Here is a 17,458-nt window from a genome sequence, read left to right as displayed (position 1 = left end):
AAATTATTAATTTGGATTAGAGATTCTATTTGCAAAATGCAACTGAGGAGAATTTAAACATTCAGGTCATTTCAACCAGTGAACAGGCTATTTTTCATTTACTGTCACATTAGTTTGTTTCTTAGGACTTTTTTTCTGAATGAATTTCATTTTATTTCACGGATATCCTGTGCAAAAATAATGCATATTGTCCCAAAATATAAGATGGATTGTTATAGTGGAAAATAAATATTGTGAATAAATACATCCTGTTTGGTTCTCACATAGGCAGTGCCCAGAAGGATATATATGTGTGAAAGCTGGTAGAAACCCCAACTATGGCTACACGAGTTTTGACACCTTCAGCTGGGCTTTTTTGTCACTCTTTCGGCTAATGACTCAGGACTTCTGGGAGAACCTTTACCAGCTGGTAAGAAAGTTTTATGAAGTAAAAAGTAAACTGTAGGTGACATACAAAATTATATAAATAGGCTTCTTTGTACATGAGCAGAAATGTTAAGCTAACACCAAAGCATTATGTTGTTGCAGTAACAAAGAGAAGTGGTTGAATAATATATGTTCTCTACTCCCTAGACACTGCGTGCTGCTGGGAAAACGTACATGATATTTTTTGTTCTGGTGATTTTTCTGGGCTCTTTCTATCTGATCAACTTGATCCTGGCTGTGGTTGCCATGGCCTATGAAGAACAGAATCAAGCAACTATGGAAGAAGCAGAGCAGAAAGAGGCAGAATTTCAACAGATGCTGGAACAACTGAAAAAGCAACAAGAAGAAGCACAGGTAATGATGGAAACTGTACTTTCTGAACAGCCTTACTCTTATAGGAAGGATAATAAACTTTTATAAAATAGAACATGTACAAACCATGCAATGAACTGCAAAAAAAATAAATTGTCTCCTTTACTATGCAAGTTTTAGAAGGGGAACTATTAATAGCCAATGAAAACCAGCATGTAAATACCTTTAACCCAAGGACAAGGAAAGGAAGTTAATGGTACAGAAAAACATGTTACTAAGTTCACTCAAAGGCTATAAAAGTAAAATATTTGTGATAATGGTGTCCTAGAAACCTGACTATAAGTACTTATAGTTTATAGTGGTTTTTGGTTACAGTCTAGTGCTGTTACTTCTGGTTTACGGTCTGAGTGAGAATTTTCAGGCTTGCTGTGTTTAATAGTTCCCCTCCATATTCAGAAAATAGAGTGCAGGATTGTAATCAATACTAAAGCGTTCTCTTAAGGTCCTGTCCAACAAGATATTTAAGTATTTCCCTAAATATACTCCAAGCACACCGAGGTCAATCAGACGTTTATATATCCTTAGAATAGACTAACGATATTTATAACAAAGGCGCTATTTCAGAAATCTTTCAAAGTCTTTGTTTTCTGTGAAAAGAGAAGAAAATTATTTTAAAGTTACATAAGAAAAGAAATAGGTAAGAAAAAGGAAATAGATACTTATGTATGAGCTTTTCTTATCTGAAACTAAAATATATGACAAGGTGTTACACACTGTAATTCAGCTCTGTGGTCAGACTTCCTTCTAATTTCTGGACTCATTTTTTATTGATTTTCGTGTGGTGTATAGTCATTTCTAACAGGACGATGTTTATAAAATGCTAGCAAATTAGAATCTTCTATGAAACTATATTTTTGGTAGTTTTTGCAGCTATTTTCACCAAATAAGAATGATTCTATAAAGAAAATGGTAATAGAAAAGGAAACTCTCCATCTGATTCTTGAAAAGAAAGCTTTATGCATGACCTATGAAATCTAATTAGCATATCTCTATTTTAGTCATTAAACCTTGTCACTCCCAAATCACTAAGGAAAAGCAGAATCCTGCAAAATGCAAATAATAAAAAAAAGTTAAATATCAGCAAAGAATATATATTTTTAAACAATCTGATATTTTCATCCTTGAAAGTAACTAAAACACTGTTAATTAAACCAAAAGATATTGGGAGGCTATTCTAGACAGCAGAAACTGTGCTTGTGTGATTGCACATGTGGCAGAGAAGAAGCTGATCCAGAATGAGGAAGAAAGGGAGAACAGAAGGGAACAGAAACTATGAGGAAGGTTGTATAAAGGCCATGGCAAGTTGTCTTTTTCTTTTTTTAAGTGAATGATGACTCAACTGATTATGAGGAAATCAATGTTAAAATCAAGATCTTGTGTATGTGTGTGAGAATATTAGTAGAATGAGTGAATTACAAGGTGGAATCGTTTTCTGAGAAGGAAAAGAGTGGGGCACTCATCTTTTCACTCCCACAATAGTGAACCTATTCATCCACAAACCTAAGTCACAGCATTCTTTGGGGTGCTCTACTTGTTTGACTTTTGCTGTTAGTATTAGAAGTAGATGGATGGTGACTCAGCATCTGGTCCCTTGGTCCATGTTAGAAAACTGATAGCATTTTAAAGCTGATATTCTGAATTCTGTATGACAAAATTTTGAGTATCACAGCTTTATTGATAAACATTTCAGAATCATTTTAATATTTAATAGTCCATTTATTAGAAAAGGTCTATATTAGGTCAATCTGTATAGCACACAAAGCCATTAATTCATATTATGAGTTGTCAAACTATCCTTTCCTGCTTTAGAGACTTATCCCATCATTCCCAGAATACTTGGCATCAAGTATTATATTTTTTGCTGGAAAATTACTCGTCATCCCTATTATATAACTCCGATCTCTTGCATTTTGTCACATCACCCCTTTTTATGAGCTCACAGAAGTCTACGAGTTTCCCAAATATAGTTTCCACTGCAGCATTTCATAGACAGTTCCCAGACAGTTCCCAGACAGTTGTTTCTAGGGAGAGTATTGGATATGCTCTCAATTCTTACTTTATTTGATGACTAAATGAACCTGTTTTCCTAATGAACTAAATCATGCAGCCTAACCACTGCAGTTGAAGGTACCGGTCCTCAACTTTGGAATTGTTCCCTGCTCCAGTAAGTCTTCTCATCCGTCTCCATCACAGAATAAACCTAAACTTTTTACACCCTCTAGCAGCAGCAGCAGGCAATAAATTTACCTTCCTGTATTTATAGCAAGGATCTAGACTGCTGTTACAGTGGGAATGCGAGAAGCCGGAAGGGCTTGAAGACATGCCTAGAGGGTGTGCCTATTGCCAATGAAAGTAGAAGGAAAGTGAGGAGAGTGTCCTCACTGTGACGAGAGTGAAGAAAGGCTGAATTAAATTACCTGCAGGCTGCTAGTTGGATTATGATACGTTAACCCACATGGTGGAGGTTAGGGATTAGTTCTTTCTGTGAAACGTCAGAAGGGATCAACAGAATTCTGTTGGAGTATTACATTGGTCTTTCTCAAGATAAAATGTGGAAGCAGGTCTGAAATATATGAAAAAAAACATGCTTATGACCTCCTGTCTACCTTAATTTTAGATCAGTGCCTTGTGCAGCAAGGCTTGAAAGAATGGTGCTCATATTGTACTGCTAAAGTTGATGTTTCTAGTAGCTTATGCTACTAAACAATGGGGAGCTATACATCTCAGTAGCTTATCTGAAGTTTGGTTGTCTGTATTTGCCCACTGAAATGTTCCTAACAGGCAGTACCATGACAGTGATAATAAAAACAATCAATAGAAGCCTATAAAATTGTTCATATTCGGCATACTAAGAATATCACGTTTTGTAACACGACAGGCAACAGCAGCAGTAGCAGCAGCATCAGTTGCATCGAGAGATTTCAGTGGTGTAGGGGGATTAGGAGAACTCTTAGAAAGTTCTTCAGAAGCATCAAAATTGAGCTCAAAGAGTGCTAAAGAAAGGAGAAACAGAAGGAAGAAAAGAAGACAGAAAGAACTGTCTGAAGCGGAGGACAAAGGAGATACTGATAAGTTTCCCAAGTCTGAATCAGAAGACAGCATCAGAAGGAAAAGTTTTCGCTTCTCCACGGAAGGAAGTCGACTGACATATGAAAAAAGGTTCACATCACCCCACCAGGTACAGTACTCTGTCTTATTAAATCATGTACCTCTAATCTAATCTGGTTTTGATTGACATTACAGCAGCTTTACATATAGGAAGCTATGTAAAAGGTGAGTGAGGAAGAAAAAAGTGGTAAGAGCATTTCTGCTTGAACTTATTTGTAATGACTACACTCATCATTGTTTCAAACACTAGCCACATGCTTCTGCCAAGTTACCAGATCTATTTGGACCCATTCTACTGGTAAAGAGATAGAAAGAATATACACAGGATAATTATAAACTTAATTCTGAAATTTCTGAAAATGTATTTCTGGAGACGTATCTGGTACACTGGAGAAAAAATAAGGAGCATTTCATTAGTAGATTAGATTCATGTAAGTATATTTGCATCAGTCAATCACAGGTTCTCTGTTGTGGATCTATTTCAAAACTATACAAATGTGACCTTTTCAGTAGACCACATCATCAAAATGCCCTGAATAGGAAATTCCATGCTACCATTAGTTTATGTTGCTTTCCTTAATTAATGTATTTAAATGGTAGATAAAGAGAAAAGTAGCTCTCACACTCCACAATAGAGACAAAATATATAGGGAACATTTAGTTTCATATTTATAAGAATTTAGGCATACTTTTCTTTTTCATTAGAAATTCATTATACAAGACTGAGATTGTATCATTACAATCATAGAAAAAATTAGGTTGTCAGGGACCTCTGGAAATCATGTAGTCCAACCGCCTCCTCGCAGCAAGTCTAACTCAAAGTTCTGCTCCCCTAAATCAAAGCATCTCTTCTGTTGCTTAAGGATACCTCGGTGTAGTTCACATTCTACAGACCATTCCAGTATTCATAGCAAAATCACTCCAAATGCATCACTTCAAAGTGATCATGTCTGCTCTCAGCCAATAGACAATAATGAGCTACATATGTATATCCTAGGTAATGTTTGTATCAAGTGTGTTAGTGTACAGACTGATATAAAATACAAGTTTTATCAGAAGAAATACTTCACACTGAAATATATACATTGAGGGGAGGACAGGTTAGTTTGAGACAGTATCAGTAATTAGCTAGTCAAGTAAATATAAGGGATGGTGCCTGGTCTGAAAAAGACACATTTGCATTTCTGAGGAAGTGAAATAATGCTTCATAATGAAGAATAGCCAGCTTATTCTCTGGATAAGAAATAAACAGTTAACAAAGAATGATTAAATCTATCTGAATTCCTTTGAGTAAAACAGTAAAATAATATTTCTGTTTTAATAAAAAGTCTTATTAGTTTTGGGCCAAAGCTTCTCAAAAAATCTTTCATTATTTGCAATGGGCTTTGAGTCAGGCTGATACAAAGGTGCTGCAGCTAAGGATCTCATTTCAGACTGCACAGTTATCCTTGAGTTAGGTATATATATAAGCATCCTTACTGCATAGATTAGGATGGTGAGTGACTTGTCCACACTAAAGAAAAGAGTCATTGACAAACTGAGCAGAAGGGAATTTCTGACCATTAGTCCTGTGCTTTAAGTACTAAATAATATGCTTCTCCATTGTTCGCCTTATTTTTTTGATGCTATTTTATACACGTTTGGTGAACAGACTGATTAAAGAAGATCTTATGTTTATATTAAACATGTTTATTGGTGTACAGATTGATGTAGAATCAAAGGATCAGCAGAAAAAGTACTTAGTACAGAAACAGGTATACTAAGGCAAGGAGAATTTGAAACAAAGCCTAAATGGATAATATAAACTTGCTTTAGATTAACACACAGTCGAACATTGTTGTATGTATTTGCTCATATTCTGAAACTTTCAAAAAGCTTTCATCCTGTCAATTTTCACAAAGAACTATGAAGTTAAGAAACTTAACAAGCTTTAAAAAGTAAGTAATTTCAAATGACTTTTGGTAACATTAATATTAAATATGAACTCATCTTGCAGGATGAATAATTAAAACACATTAAAATCAAGTGAAAACAAATATTGTATACATCTTAGATTTGAAATAAAACAAGGAAATGGTACCATAGACAAGGAAATAGCTCATCTTGAGAGGTCATGAATTACACAGCAGGAAAGAAATAAGTGACCATCTGAAATTCATGTATGCAGACAGACTTGTATCAAGCAAATAATGTAAATGGTAATAACTCACAGAATTAAAGACAAGCTTGGTAATGGGTTTTGCAATTGTAAAAATACTTTGGGAAAAGGTTGCCTGTATATGACTGCAACACAACTGACCCGTAACCTGAATGTGACGAGTGGAAGGATGCTGCCCAGTACAATCGGTAAGGGAAGGACTGGTTTATCTTGTTATGCAGTTAGCTCCTTAGTGAAACAGGGTAGCAGGGCATGAAAGAGTAGGATAGCATGGCAAGGGGAGACAATCTGCTCAGTAGCAGGTTTTATTCTCTGATACAATATTCCATGTGAAAATGAATGATGCAGCCTGCTGAAAAGCCAAGCTTTCCTTTCTGTTCTTACTTGCTAGGAGCATGAAGACATATATATTTCTGCCTCTCCATGTGTTAGAATTGCAGCCATTTTGGCTTACATCTTTTGTCTAAACCCAGCAGGGACTTTCAAAGTAGGCATTAGTTCTCCTAAATCCCTAAGGGGCCTGATCCATTTAGCTGTGCTCAGAGCATGATAATACATACTGGAAGAACTGGACAACACACAAAACATAGCAGCCATGGAAACATTCACTAAATAATAAGGGTAGCAGTGGTAGTCAGCTGAAACCTAGTAACCATGTGATTTTTTTGAAGGACTGTAGGTTGGCCAGGCGCATTTACAAAGAAATAGCAAAAGGCACATTAATTAGGTTGCTGTTTTGTCAGGTATCAACATCATGCTCTATAGATACTAGAGGTTCTTCAAGAAAGTTATTTTTGAGCATAAGCAAAACAGCACTTTTTCCCAGCCTCGTTTACATAAATAGGTTATCAGAACCATTTGGCTGATATTCTTCAACTCAGCCTCAGGCTCACAGCCCGCACAGGAAATTTCAGCCTGAATTGTTAAAATTTGGTATAGCTGTAAGAAAAGAGGACTACATCTCATAATGGGAAACACTTGCCAGACTTTAAAATAGGCAGTACTAACCGTTCAGCACACATGTTTGTGTATGTATATATCTGGGTACAGATATGTATATATAGATGCATATATTCGGATGGCTTGGATCTCAAAGTATTTACACAGACTTTTATATATTTTAATGAAGCTTTCATTTTCACTTTGTTTTGGGATAAAAAACACTGTTATTGCATATAAGCACTTTCCACTTGCAAAACTAGTGAACAAGCGTCTCAAACCAGGTTCTTACGGTACCTAGATACAAAGATTTGTACAAAGGCAGGGTTGGAGAAAGCTTAAAACAGTGTTTCTTTTTTCCACAATTAGTACTCATTTTATTTATTCATGAATGCTGTTAATAAAATATGTAGCAAGGGAGAAGAAGACTCCATTAAGCAGCTTCTACTGTAATTAACAGATGAATTACCAACAACCACTGATTTATTTTTCTCATTTGTAAGAGGATATCTTTAGGTAACTGTGTCTCTGGTGAATGCTTGCTTTGAGCTACCTGATGGCCAAGTGGCACCTTCTGTTATGTGTGCAGCCTGCTATTGCCCCACGTGCTGTGCTCAAGAGTACTAATAGTCATGTTCACACTGTACCTCCAGAGCTTCCCCAAGCTGTTGTCTCTGTCTTCTAGCTTTAGACTACTGCTTATGTTGTTCCCGCACCATTGAGCCTGTTGCGAAGAGGACAGATAAGTTCTTTGCATGAATTTAGTTAGACTGAATTTAATACTAACCCTAACACCACTTCCGTCTCCAGCAAATAGAATGAGAAAGAGTGAGCGGTGAGCCTTATGAGTTGGCATCTCTGGGTCTCCAAGGGATGAAGAGAAGAAGAAAAATAAAAAGATTTTTAGGTCTGTCCTCTAATGAGAGAAGGAATAAAAAAAGAATACCTGCAAAAGCGTGATAGTGATGTTGAGAACTCTTCTCTCCAGCACACTCGTGGGTCTGTACCAATTCAGCCCGCATTCTTTGCTCTAAACTCCCCAGCCTGACTTATGTCTCCTGCACTCCTTTTCCTTAGTCTTACTACATAACACGAAAGAGAATTTTTCCCCTTTAGTACAGGCTAACGCTAATAAGCAGACTGATGCCATTTAGAAAGAAAGTAACTATCCTTCCTCTTCAGCATCATAACTACTCTTACAAAAAAACCAAGACTTTCCATTATCTTACAACTTCAGTACTAATGCTGTTTTGTTTTGTTTTGATTCTCTTGCAGTCTTTGCTAAGCATTCGTGGTTCCCTGTTCTCACCAAGGCGCAACAGCAAAACAAGCATTTTCAGTTTCAGAGGACGTGCAAAGGATATAGGATCAGAAAATGACTTTGCTGATGATGAGCACAGCACTCTGGAAGACAATGAGAGCAGAAGAGATTCTCTCTTTGTTCCAAATCGACACGGAGAACGGCGCAACAGTAATATTAGCCAAGCTAGTATGTCATCCAGAATGGTACCAGCCCTTCCAGCAAATGGGAAGATGCACAGTACTGTGGATTGCAATGGAGTGGTTTCCTTAGTTGGAGGACCTTCAACTCTAACTTCACCTACTGGACAGCTTCTACCAGAGGTAATTATAAGTAAACCAGTAATTATTAAAATTTGTTTTAGAAATTTTTCATAGTGCTCACATCTGTATACCTTATGATTTCTTACAGCTGTAGGAAATAATTTCAATAAGCTGCAATAGTTTTTAAACAACAGAACGTAAGGATAAAAAATGTCCTCAAGTTCCTATGGCTGAGCCTCACTCAAGTATTATATTCTCCCACATGCATTGCCTTCAGCAAGATACATAGTTTTACCTCAGCAAAGGTAGACATTTGATAAATAACTAAGAATATAACTTAGTAGAAACATATATAGAAAAACACCTGCAAAATGAAGTAGGACTCAATTACCGCTCCCATGATAGTTAACGGAAATAGCCCTTACTGAATTAAGTTGAAGACATTTGTTGCCATAATTTTCCTAAGAAAAACATGTACAGTTTCTATGTACCTTTGCAAATATATTACTTTTCAGTGCAAGTTGCAGACTTCTGTAAGCTAAGATGTTCTTCCAAAGCGCTACAAAAACAATCTTTTATATACATGATAATATTTAATATGGATTAAATATGGTACTTTGGTGGCTATAACAGCACTGTATTTAACCTGCAAAGATATTTTCATTATAAAACAGTATTGAAAATTCATTACTCCTATCATGTATTTCTTCTTTTTATTTTTGTGTTTCTCTCCTATCTTCATATAGATCTTCAGACCAGAAATTCCGATTACCTTAGAGTTTATGCATATATAGTTGTATTTCAGAAATATGTTCATTTAAAAAAGATTCAGCCAGTTAAGCCAAAAGTCTTCTCTAAAGAAATAGTACTAGTGACTGTTTGTAAGGGGCTTTTCATCTTCACACTGAGCTAATCTTGAAATCCCTTATGAGTTCTGCAAGTATCATTATTCTTTTTTTGGATGGGGAAAGAATAATGAAAAAAGAATGAGTGGTTTTCATAACTGACAGAATCAGTGATGGAGCAAGAACCAAGATTTAGGAACAATCTAATGCCTCTCCTGTGTTCAGATCACTGGGCCATACTCCAGAGGAAAAGCAAAGCAACTGTAAGGACACCTACATACTATGGAATAGTAGCATGTAAAGGCACATTTAAAACAGAGCTGGATATTTTTGCTTTGAAGAGGTAATCAGAAGCTGTACAAAACAGAGGGGAAAATGTAAAATGACTTACATGTTCACTGCAAGAATATATCACAAATTCTGTGTGAGAATTGTGATGGGTGAGAATTAGGTAGATGAAATATTAAATAGGATGTGATATTTTACTCATTCATGTTATAGTCTTACAAAAAGTTAAAAAATTTCCAAACACACTCATCAGGTTAGGAATGCTGTATACAGCATAATTAATTCCTGCTATAATTAATTCCTAGAGTTATATTCATATTTCTTGTATTAGAGTTACTTCCTTAAATAATAGTTCTTTCTGTACTAGCACTTTAACTATATAACATGGCGAGCTGCTGGAAGTTAAGGGAACAGATTTCAACTTTGATCATTTTTTCTTGAAAGAATAATAATAATCACTTGTAAAAAGATACCTAGCAAAATTTTGTTCACTCTTAAAAACTTACATGAATACCACCTTTAGACCCACATTGCTTTGTCTCTCAGCTGTCTGCCTGTAGCACTGTACAAAATTTCCACTGAGACCCTCAAACAAACTCCCATGGGAACAGAAACCTGCAGTGTGTAAGGAAAGTCTAATATCCCGTACAAACCCGATTTTGACTGTCACTACACACTTACATAGTAAATATTGTTAATCAGTTGTTGAAAATGATGGCTTAATTCCTGAGTATTTCATTTACAGGGCACCACTACAGAAACAGAAATAAGAAAAAGACGACTGAGTTCTTATCAAATTTCCATGGAAATGCTGGAAGATTCTGCTGCAAGGCAAAGAGCAATGAGTATAGCCAGTATCCTGACAAATACAATGGAAGGCAAGTGATGCATTTCGCCTGACAGGCAGTTCATTAAATTTCTGCTAACTATACATAAAGTGCAATTATTTATATAATTTCCTTTGTAAATGTACAACTGGACATGTGAAATCTCTGAAGAACTACAAAAGGCTTTTGAGCTTTTCTAAAATCATTTTGCACATTCTAAATGCTTAAAAATCCAGTTTCAATGACACTTTCTGAAACACTACTTTAGTGAGTGGACTAACAGAGTAACAGAATCAAAATAACCATAGCTGAGGAAGGGCCAGGGCCCAAAACAGAGAAGATAGGTATTTTCTTCCTAAAACAGACCAACAGGGAAAATAAAATAAGGTACAGGGGAACGGTTATGATACTGGTAGCGATGTCCTAAAACTGTCCTTTCTCTTACACTTAAAATCCAGGGACGGACAACAGGAGATTGGATTGAAGAAGTTTTAAAAGGAACAACCAACTGTAATCCTCCCTTGCTGACTTTCTTAGGCATTACTGGACAAATATAACAAGCATTAAAAAAACTATACCTACTGCAAATGAAAAACATACTTTGTTAGAATTGTTTTGCTGATTTAGTGCAAACTGAGTACACTCACACTTCATAAATACACCATTTATATATTTTTGTACGCTTAAAAGAGTCACTGGATGTAATCGCTGGATTACATTTTCAGAAATGTGATTATTCCACCCAATCCATATACTCTTTCAGAAGAACGGTCATCATCATCATGGTTTTTAAAGATTTTAGAAAACTTTGACTACTTACTGATACCCTTTTCTGCCAGGAGGACTGCACCTTGATGTACTGAGAAGGGTTGTATGTTCCAGCGACTTTGAGAGCTGTGGCGACTGACCTTTAACTTGCTGTAATTCCATCTGTACAGGACAATATTGGAGACAAAAATCAACCCATTGGTCCTCAAGGTGCAGGGTTGAGCACTACACCAATACTGATAATAATGCTTATTAGCAAAAACTGTAAAACAGCATGTTTGCTATTTTAGCAAAAACATCCATGAGTGTTAGGATGATGGAGGTCTCCCTGTGCCTTACGGATGTCTGAAAACTGTAAAATAATTTCAGATTTGGGTTGACGCCACTATGTAGGAACTTCCTTGGAAGTGGGTCAAGTTCTTATGTATTTTGCAGTATAAATACTTTTCACTGAAACGAATACCTGTCATCTTTCTGGACTGTTCTCAAACACCCAATCAAGTAGGTAGGATCATACATTGGCCATTCATCCTTGCTATTATTAACTACTTACAAGTTCTTTTGTAACTCTGACCATTTTGACAGTGATATGGAAGAAAAAATATCTTTTTAAGATTCTAATTGAGACCAGAGTCTAATACAGTTGTTCTGTTTCTCAGTTCATAGATATATTGCAAATATATAAAACATTTTCAAGACAAATGATCCTCTTTAAAATGTGAACATGTGCATTATATATATTAAAAAGTATTTATTCAAATAAAGAATGTTATATATACACAGTGAAAGAGTCATTCATCTAGCGTGATATACTAGTGGCTCACTGTAGTAGCAAATACAATACTTTTTGTAGCTCATATCAAATTATATATGCATGTTATATAGATAATAAAAAAGTTCTATTACAAAAGCTTATACAAATTCAAATACGCACACTCATGGTGGAGTCATGCTAACTTTCACTATCCAAAATTGAGGCATCTGCTACAAGTCAACTAATCTAAACTAATCATCTATACTCCCCTATTGTCAGTGGAAAGACGGACTTTTTTCTCTCTTAAGATCTTTTGAGAAGAATCACTCTTTAGAGGTACCTGTCACTCTCCATTGGTCACTGAGGTGCTTAGATAGACTATGTGCTTGACTTTTAGATAACTAAACTTAGTGAGGCAAATCACACTTTAGTGTGCACTGTTTATTTGAATGATTTATTATTTGTGCGTATTTTGAACAAACACTTCCGGAGGTTATAATTGGAATATTGCTTATTTGTTAATTTTTTCTATTTTTTACAGAACTTGAAGAATCCAGACAGAAATGTCCACCGTGCTGGTACAGATTTGCAAACACTTTCTTGATCTGGGACTGCTGGAGTCCATGGCTGAAAGTAAAACATGTTGTCAATTTAGTTGTGATGGATCCCTTTGTCGATCTCGCTATTACCATTTGCATTGTTCTAAACACTTTGTTCATGGCCATGGAACATTACCCAATGACCGAACAGTTCAGCAGTGTGCTTTCTGTGGGGAACCTGGTAAGTCGTTTGTCATGTAGTACTTGGTTTAAGAGTAACCTATTCTAAAAGAAAATATGTGTAAATACATTGCATTTGTTTTAAATTCATTCCAGATTTTTTTCACTCAGTTTAGAAACCGCATATATGGTTTTTGTAGATAAAGTGGTTTTTACTGGAGCCAGTATTGGCCTTTAACTTTCATGAATCTAGTTTATAACTGCTGTAATGAAATAACTTAATATTTTTGGAAGTGCATGCATCACTTGATTGTCAGATTTCTTGAGGCCTATCTTTGGTTTTGTCTTTAGAAAGTTACAGTAAGTTATCTAATTTTTACCATGGTGCTGATATTCCATCACAGAAAATATTTTTCTTATGTAAGAAATTGATGAAATATTCAGCTGCTAGAATTTCTCTTTGAATTTTTTGAGTTACATTATATGAAAGTACATTTCCAAGAAAAACATATTTCTTGTGAGTCCCTACCACTTTAGGTAACTGAAAAATACTTATTAAACTAGAAGATTATTTTTTATTCTGTAATAAAAAGCACCAAGTATTTATTAATTTATCAATGATGCCATCCCCAATGTTAACCTGATGCAGGGATATATCTATTTCCTTCTCTGAGTGGATACCTAGAAAATCCACATGTGGAATAACCACATAAATATTATTGTCTGATTCACTCCACTTGCTTCTGATGCTCAGGAAGCAGCGGACTAAACCTTGCAAGTGTTTGTTTCAGAAGAGGACTCCTAAATTTTTTATTTTTCGCCAGCTCACATTACTACAGATAGTTTACACATGATAGGAGTTGACTGATTCACCAGTATACAATCCTGACAACAAAAACAAACGAAGTGCTCTGAACTAATCACTTAGAAAGATTAGTGTGGAAAAGTCAGCTACTATTTAAATTAAGCAGTAATAGATTTCTCAGTCTCTCAGTCAGATTATGTTTTGAAGAGTCGAAACATTTTCCTTAGCTTATACATATTGGTAATACATCCTTCTATAACTCTTTTTAAAACAGAACTAAAATGAAGGGAGTACTCTTGTGTGCATACTGCTCTTGTGTGAATTACAGTTTTCTTTCTCCTGGACAAATATTTAATCACTGGCATATTCTTCTATTCATCACAGATTCTAGAATATTGTATTTTAATATGCCAGTCTGTCATACCAATATTAGAACTATCTCTCCGTTTACACTTCCAAGGTCTTCTGCCCTTCCCCATCTCATGTTTTTCTTTTTTTTATTCTAAGCTAGCAACAATCAAAGTTTAAACTATCCTTTGTAACAATCCAGTATCCTTAATTAGGGCTATATACACGCAGTGAATACTATTCCTGATGGTTTCAATTAAATTCTCTGTTCCTCACTGCATTAGTCTATTAACCTTAATGTGGTAGTTTGCATCCAAAATATGTTATTTTACTCTTTGCTTGTGGTATCATGATCTGCTTGAGGATAAATTAAATATGACAAATATGACTGTGCTTTTGTGTAGCATTTTAACGAGAAGGAATAAATAGTTCTAAAACACAAAGATTCATTTCCAAAATACTAAAATTTATTCAGGATTCAAAACTTCTCAGTAACTATAACAAAACTTGAATTTACTTCTGCTACAATCTACTATCTTTGTGTATTTGGCGATGCAGTTAAGCTCAAGAAAAAGTAGTTTGTGGACAGCACAGGATATTTTGGGGTGACAATATTTTAAAATAAAATGTTTTTCATTATTTTTTCAATTATTTTGTCCAATATTATGACAGTTTTGTCATGAAAAATATTCTTTGTTGAAATGTCTTTACCACACAGCAACACTTATTTATCACGTCCTTCTGATTATGTGTTAGCACCTCTCATATCTCAATTTAATGGTGTAATGTTTCTAACTACATTTCTAAATTCTCAAAAGTATACCCTTTTAAAAAGGTTGGTATTTACACTTTGACAATGGTGAATGTTTTCACATTATATCTACTTCCTAATATGCTTAAATTGAAAGTCTAGTTAGATAGGTTAACTCTGCTTCCATAGAACTAGCTACAGGAGGACTGAGAACAAGGTGGCTAATGAACCATCACAAGGCAATGGCAGAATACATCAGTTTTCATTAGCAGATATTTGAATTGTCTAAGATATCCTTTGAGAGTTCTGCAGAACATTCGTATGTTTTTAGTGGTTTTGCGTTATGCTCCAAACAGCTCTTAATGATGCTGCACAAGCCACTGATCACTACTCACTGCAGGTGTGATGTCGGGTGAAACCCTGGACATTCAAAAATGAAGGGGTATTGATCATTTCAAGTTTGACACTTCCAAATATTTCAAAGAACATTATCACCATCAGATGGAAGTAGCTATCATGAAGAATCATAGCTCTGCTGCACCTAAGGATCGAATCCTCTCTATATTTTCACTACAAGCCCAGTGCAAGAATTTCCAACTTCCCCAGCCTGTTCCACCCACACACTTCAGTTCTGACCTGAAGAGCCTGCTTAGAGAGACCCTGTACTAACATTTCAGCTTAGACTGTGAGCAAGGATGCAAATTACTGTCAAGTCTTGTTTTGCTTTAGTGGGATTAACCTCTAGGAACTGGACTAAAAACACCAGATCAGATCACATCAGCTGCTGGATGGATAGTAGATGATGAGACATTTAGTCACATATGAACTGGAGCTGAGCTTCTGACTGGTAAATGGCTTAGCAGAGGTTTATCAAACCTCTGCCCTCCTATGTCTGTACTGGTTTAGTAATTTGCTTCTAATTACTATGTTTCTGTGTATAGAAATACTTAGATGCTATTTAGAGATAACAATCATGTTTTACACAGGAACAGGTACAAGTAACAGGTAACAGAACTCAAACTGGATTATAAAAATTTGTTCAAATATGTTTCTCAAAACAACTCAGCTAACTAATTACATTTTGCTTTAGGTATTCACTGGTATATTCACAGCAGAAATGGTACTAAAGATAATTGCCATGGACCCTTATTATTATTTCCAAGAAGGCTGGAATATTTTCGATGGTATTATCGTTAGCCTTAGTTTAATGGAGCTTGGTCTTGCAAATGTTGAAGGATTATCAGTTCTTCGGTCATTCAGATTGGTAAATACCTTGATAATTAAATATTTGCATGCAATTATATCACCGACAAAATTGTGCTGACATATGTAATAACTGCCAGTGTTGTAGAGATGCATTATATACCTATATGGCTCATGCTATTTTTCATATATGCCTAACTTGAAAGTCACCAGTACAGGTGGTAATTGAGATCCTTTGATATCCTTTGATACCAAATTATCCTACTGATACCCTATCCTACTGATATCATTTGCCAGCATAAGACTAAGTGCTATCTTTTGAGAATTTTCTAAATTGTAGCTATACAGATTTCATTAAGACACATCAAAGCTGCGTATCTATAGAATGTATATATACTGTCAACAGCATACAGAATCATAAAATTTTTAAAGTCTGTATCTTATGAACATTACTTGTCTTCCCTGTAATGTTCCTATGTATCATCCCAATTCACACCATTTATTTTAATGGGCACTGAGAATAAACATTTAGTAATTCCTGACTTTAGAATGAGATCATTTAAATAAAAATATCACTGAACTTCTAATAGAAATGTCTTTTTTTTAATACCAATTAGTATTCTAAATATACTAATTTATAGGTATGTAGAGTCATGATTTAAAAGTCCGTAACGCTAATACTTATCACATTATCTGAAATCCTATCATATTTCTTAACATATAGAACAGGAAGTAGTTATTTAGTTTGATGGCACCAGTTGCCCTGGTACCCAAATTCACATACCATAGCTTGGTTACTGAGTATTATTTTTAAGTCAATGTTTATGTTTTGAAAGGACATCACAATATCAACATCAAATTATTACTTTAAAAATCATTTTCTGAGTAAGCCTCTAAGACCCAATGTGGTGCTGAGGGAAACGTAGAGCCAAGCCAGCATAGAGGGAGTAGTAAAGGTGATGAAAACAGTACAAACTTCTGTATGTCTGTAAGAATTGTGCAATCATCTATAAGTGGATGTTTAACATTATCATAAACAAATGCAGTAAATTGCCAAACTCAAACAAAATATACATTCCTTCTCTATGTGCATCACTAAAATGAAATGCTGATCACTGCAGTTTAGGCAAATAGCAAGCTCCATTCTCTCTGCCTTCCATTAAAAATACACTCTTCGTAGTAAAGAACAAATGAACCTACAGAAACTCATATGCTCTGCTAAACTCATTGGCCCTAGCTTCTTTTTGATCAGATTTCATTATCTAGAGCACACATCTGCTCAAGTTACCAGAATAAACTGCCACTCACAAGAGATTCAGTAAGTCTTGGTATGAGACTTATTTGTTTCTAGCATGCTTTTATAAACAACAAAATACTTAATGTTGATATTTAAATGCTCGTAATTGGCTTCTGATAAGTAAAATGAACAATGTAGTTTATATTGTTTTCAGTACAGTACACTGAAGACATCACTAAATAGAAACTTTCCAAAAAGGCCCCTGGAAAACTCTAAGGAAGAATAACTACTATAGGTGCAAATAGCCTTACATGTTTGGCTTAAAAACTGTGTATCAGGAACAGCAA

General features: G+C 35.2%; 1 protein-coding gene across 3 annotated transcripts in view; it reads left to right on the top strand.

The window, feature by feature from the left end:
* The window catches only part of LOC112979806 (sodium channel protein type 2 subunit alpha-like), a 57,820-nt gene that overhangs the window by 4,688 nt on the left and 35,674 nt on the right, over window positions 1–17,458 (top strand). For all 3 annotated transcript variants that reach the window (XM_026094277.2, XM_026094285.2, XM_064514869.1), the window contains 7 exons: window positions 268–409; window positions 574–780; window positions 3,677–3,976; window positions 8,279–8,626; window positions 10,445–10,577; window positions 12,590–12,828; window positions 15,762–15,935. In XM_026094277.2, coding sequence (XP_025950062.2) covers window positions 268–409; window positions 574–780; window positions 3,677–3,976; window positions 8,279–8,626; window positions 10,445–10,577; window positions 12,590–12,828; window positions 15,762–15,935 — 1,543 coding nt within the window. The remainder of the gene's footprint in view (window positions 1–267; window positions 410–573; window positions 781–3,676; window positions 3,977–8,278; window positions 8,627–10,444; window positions 10,578–12,589; window positions 12,829–15,761; window positions 15,936–17,458) is intronic.

The sequence above is a fragment of the Dromaius novaehollandiae genome, chromosome 7 (assembly GCF_036370855.1).
Source record: "Dromaius novaehollandiae isolate bDroNov1 chromosome 7, bDroNov1.hap1, whole genome shotgun sequence".
Classification (NCBI taxonomy): Eukaryota; Metazoa; Chordata; class Aves; order Casuariiformes; family Dromaiidae; genus Dromaius; species Dromaius novaehollandiae.
This window is presented reverse-complemented; position numbering and strand designations above follow the sequence as displayed.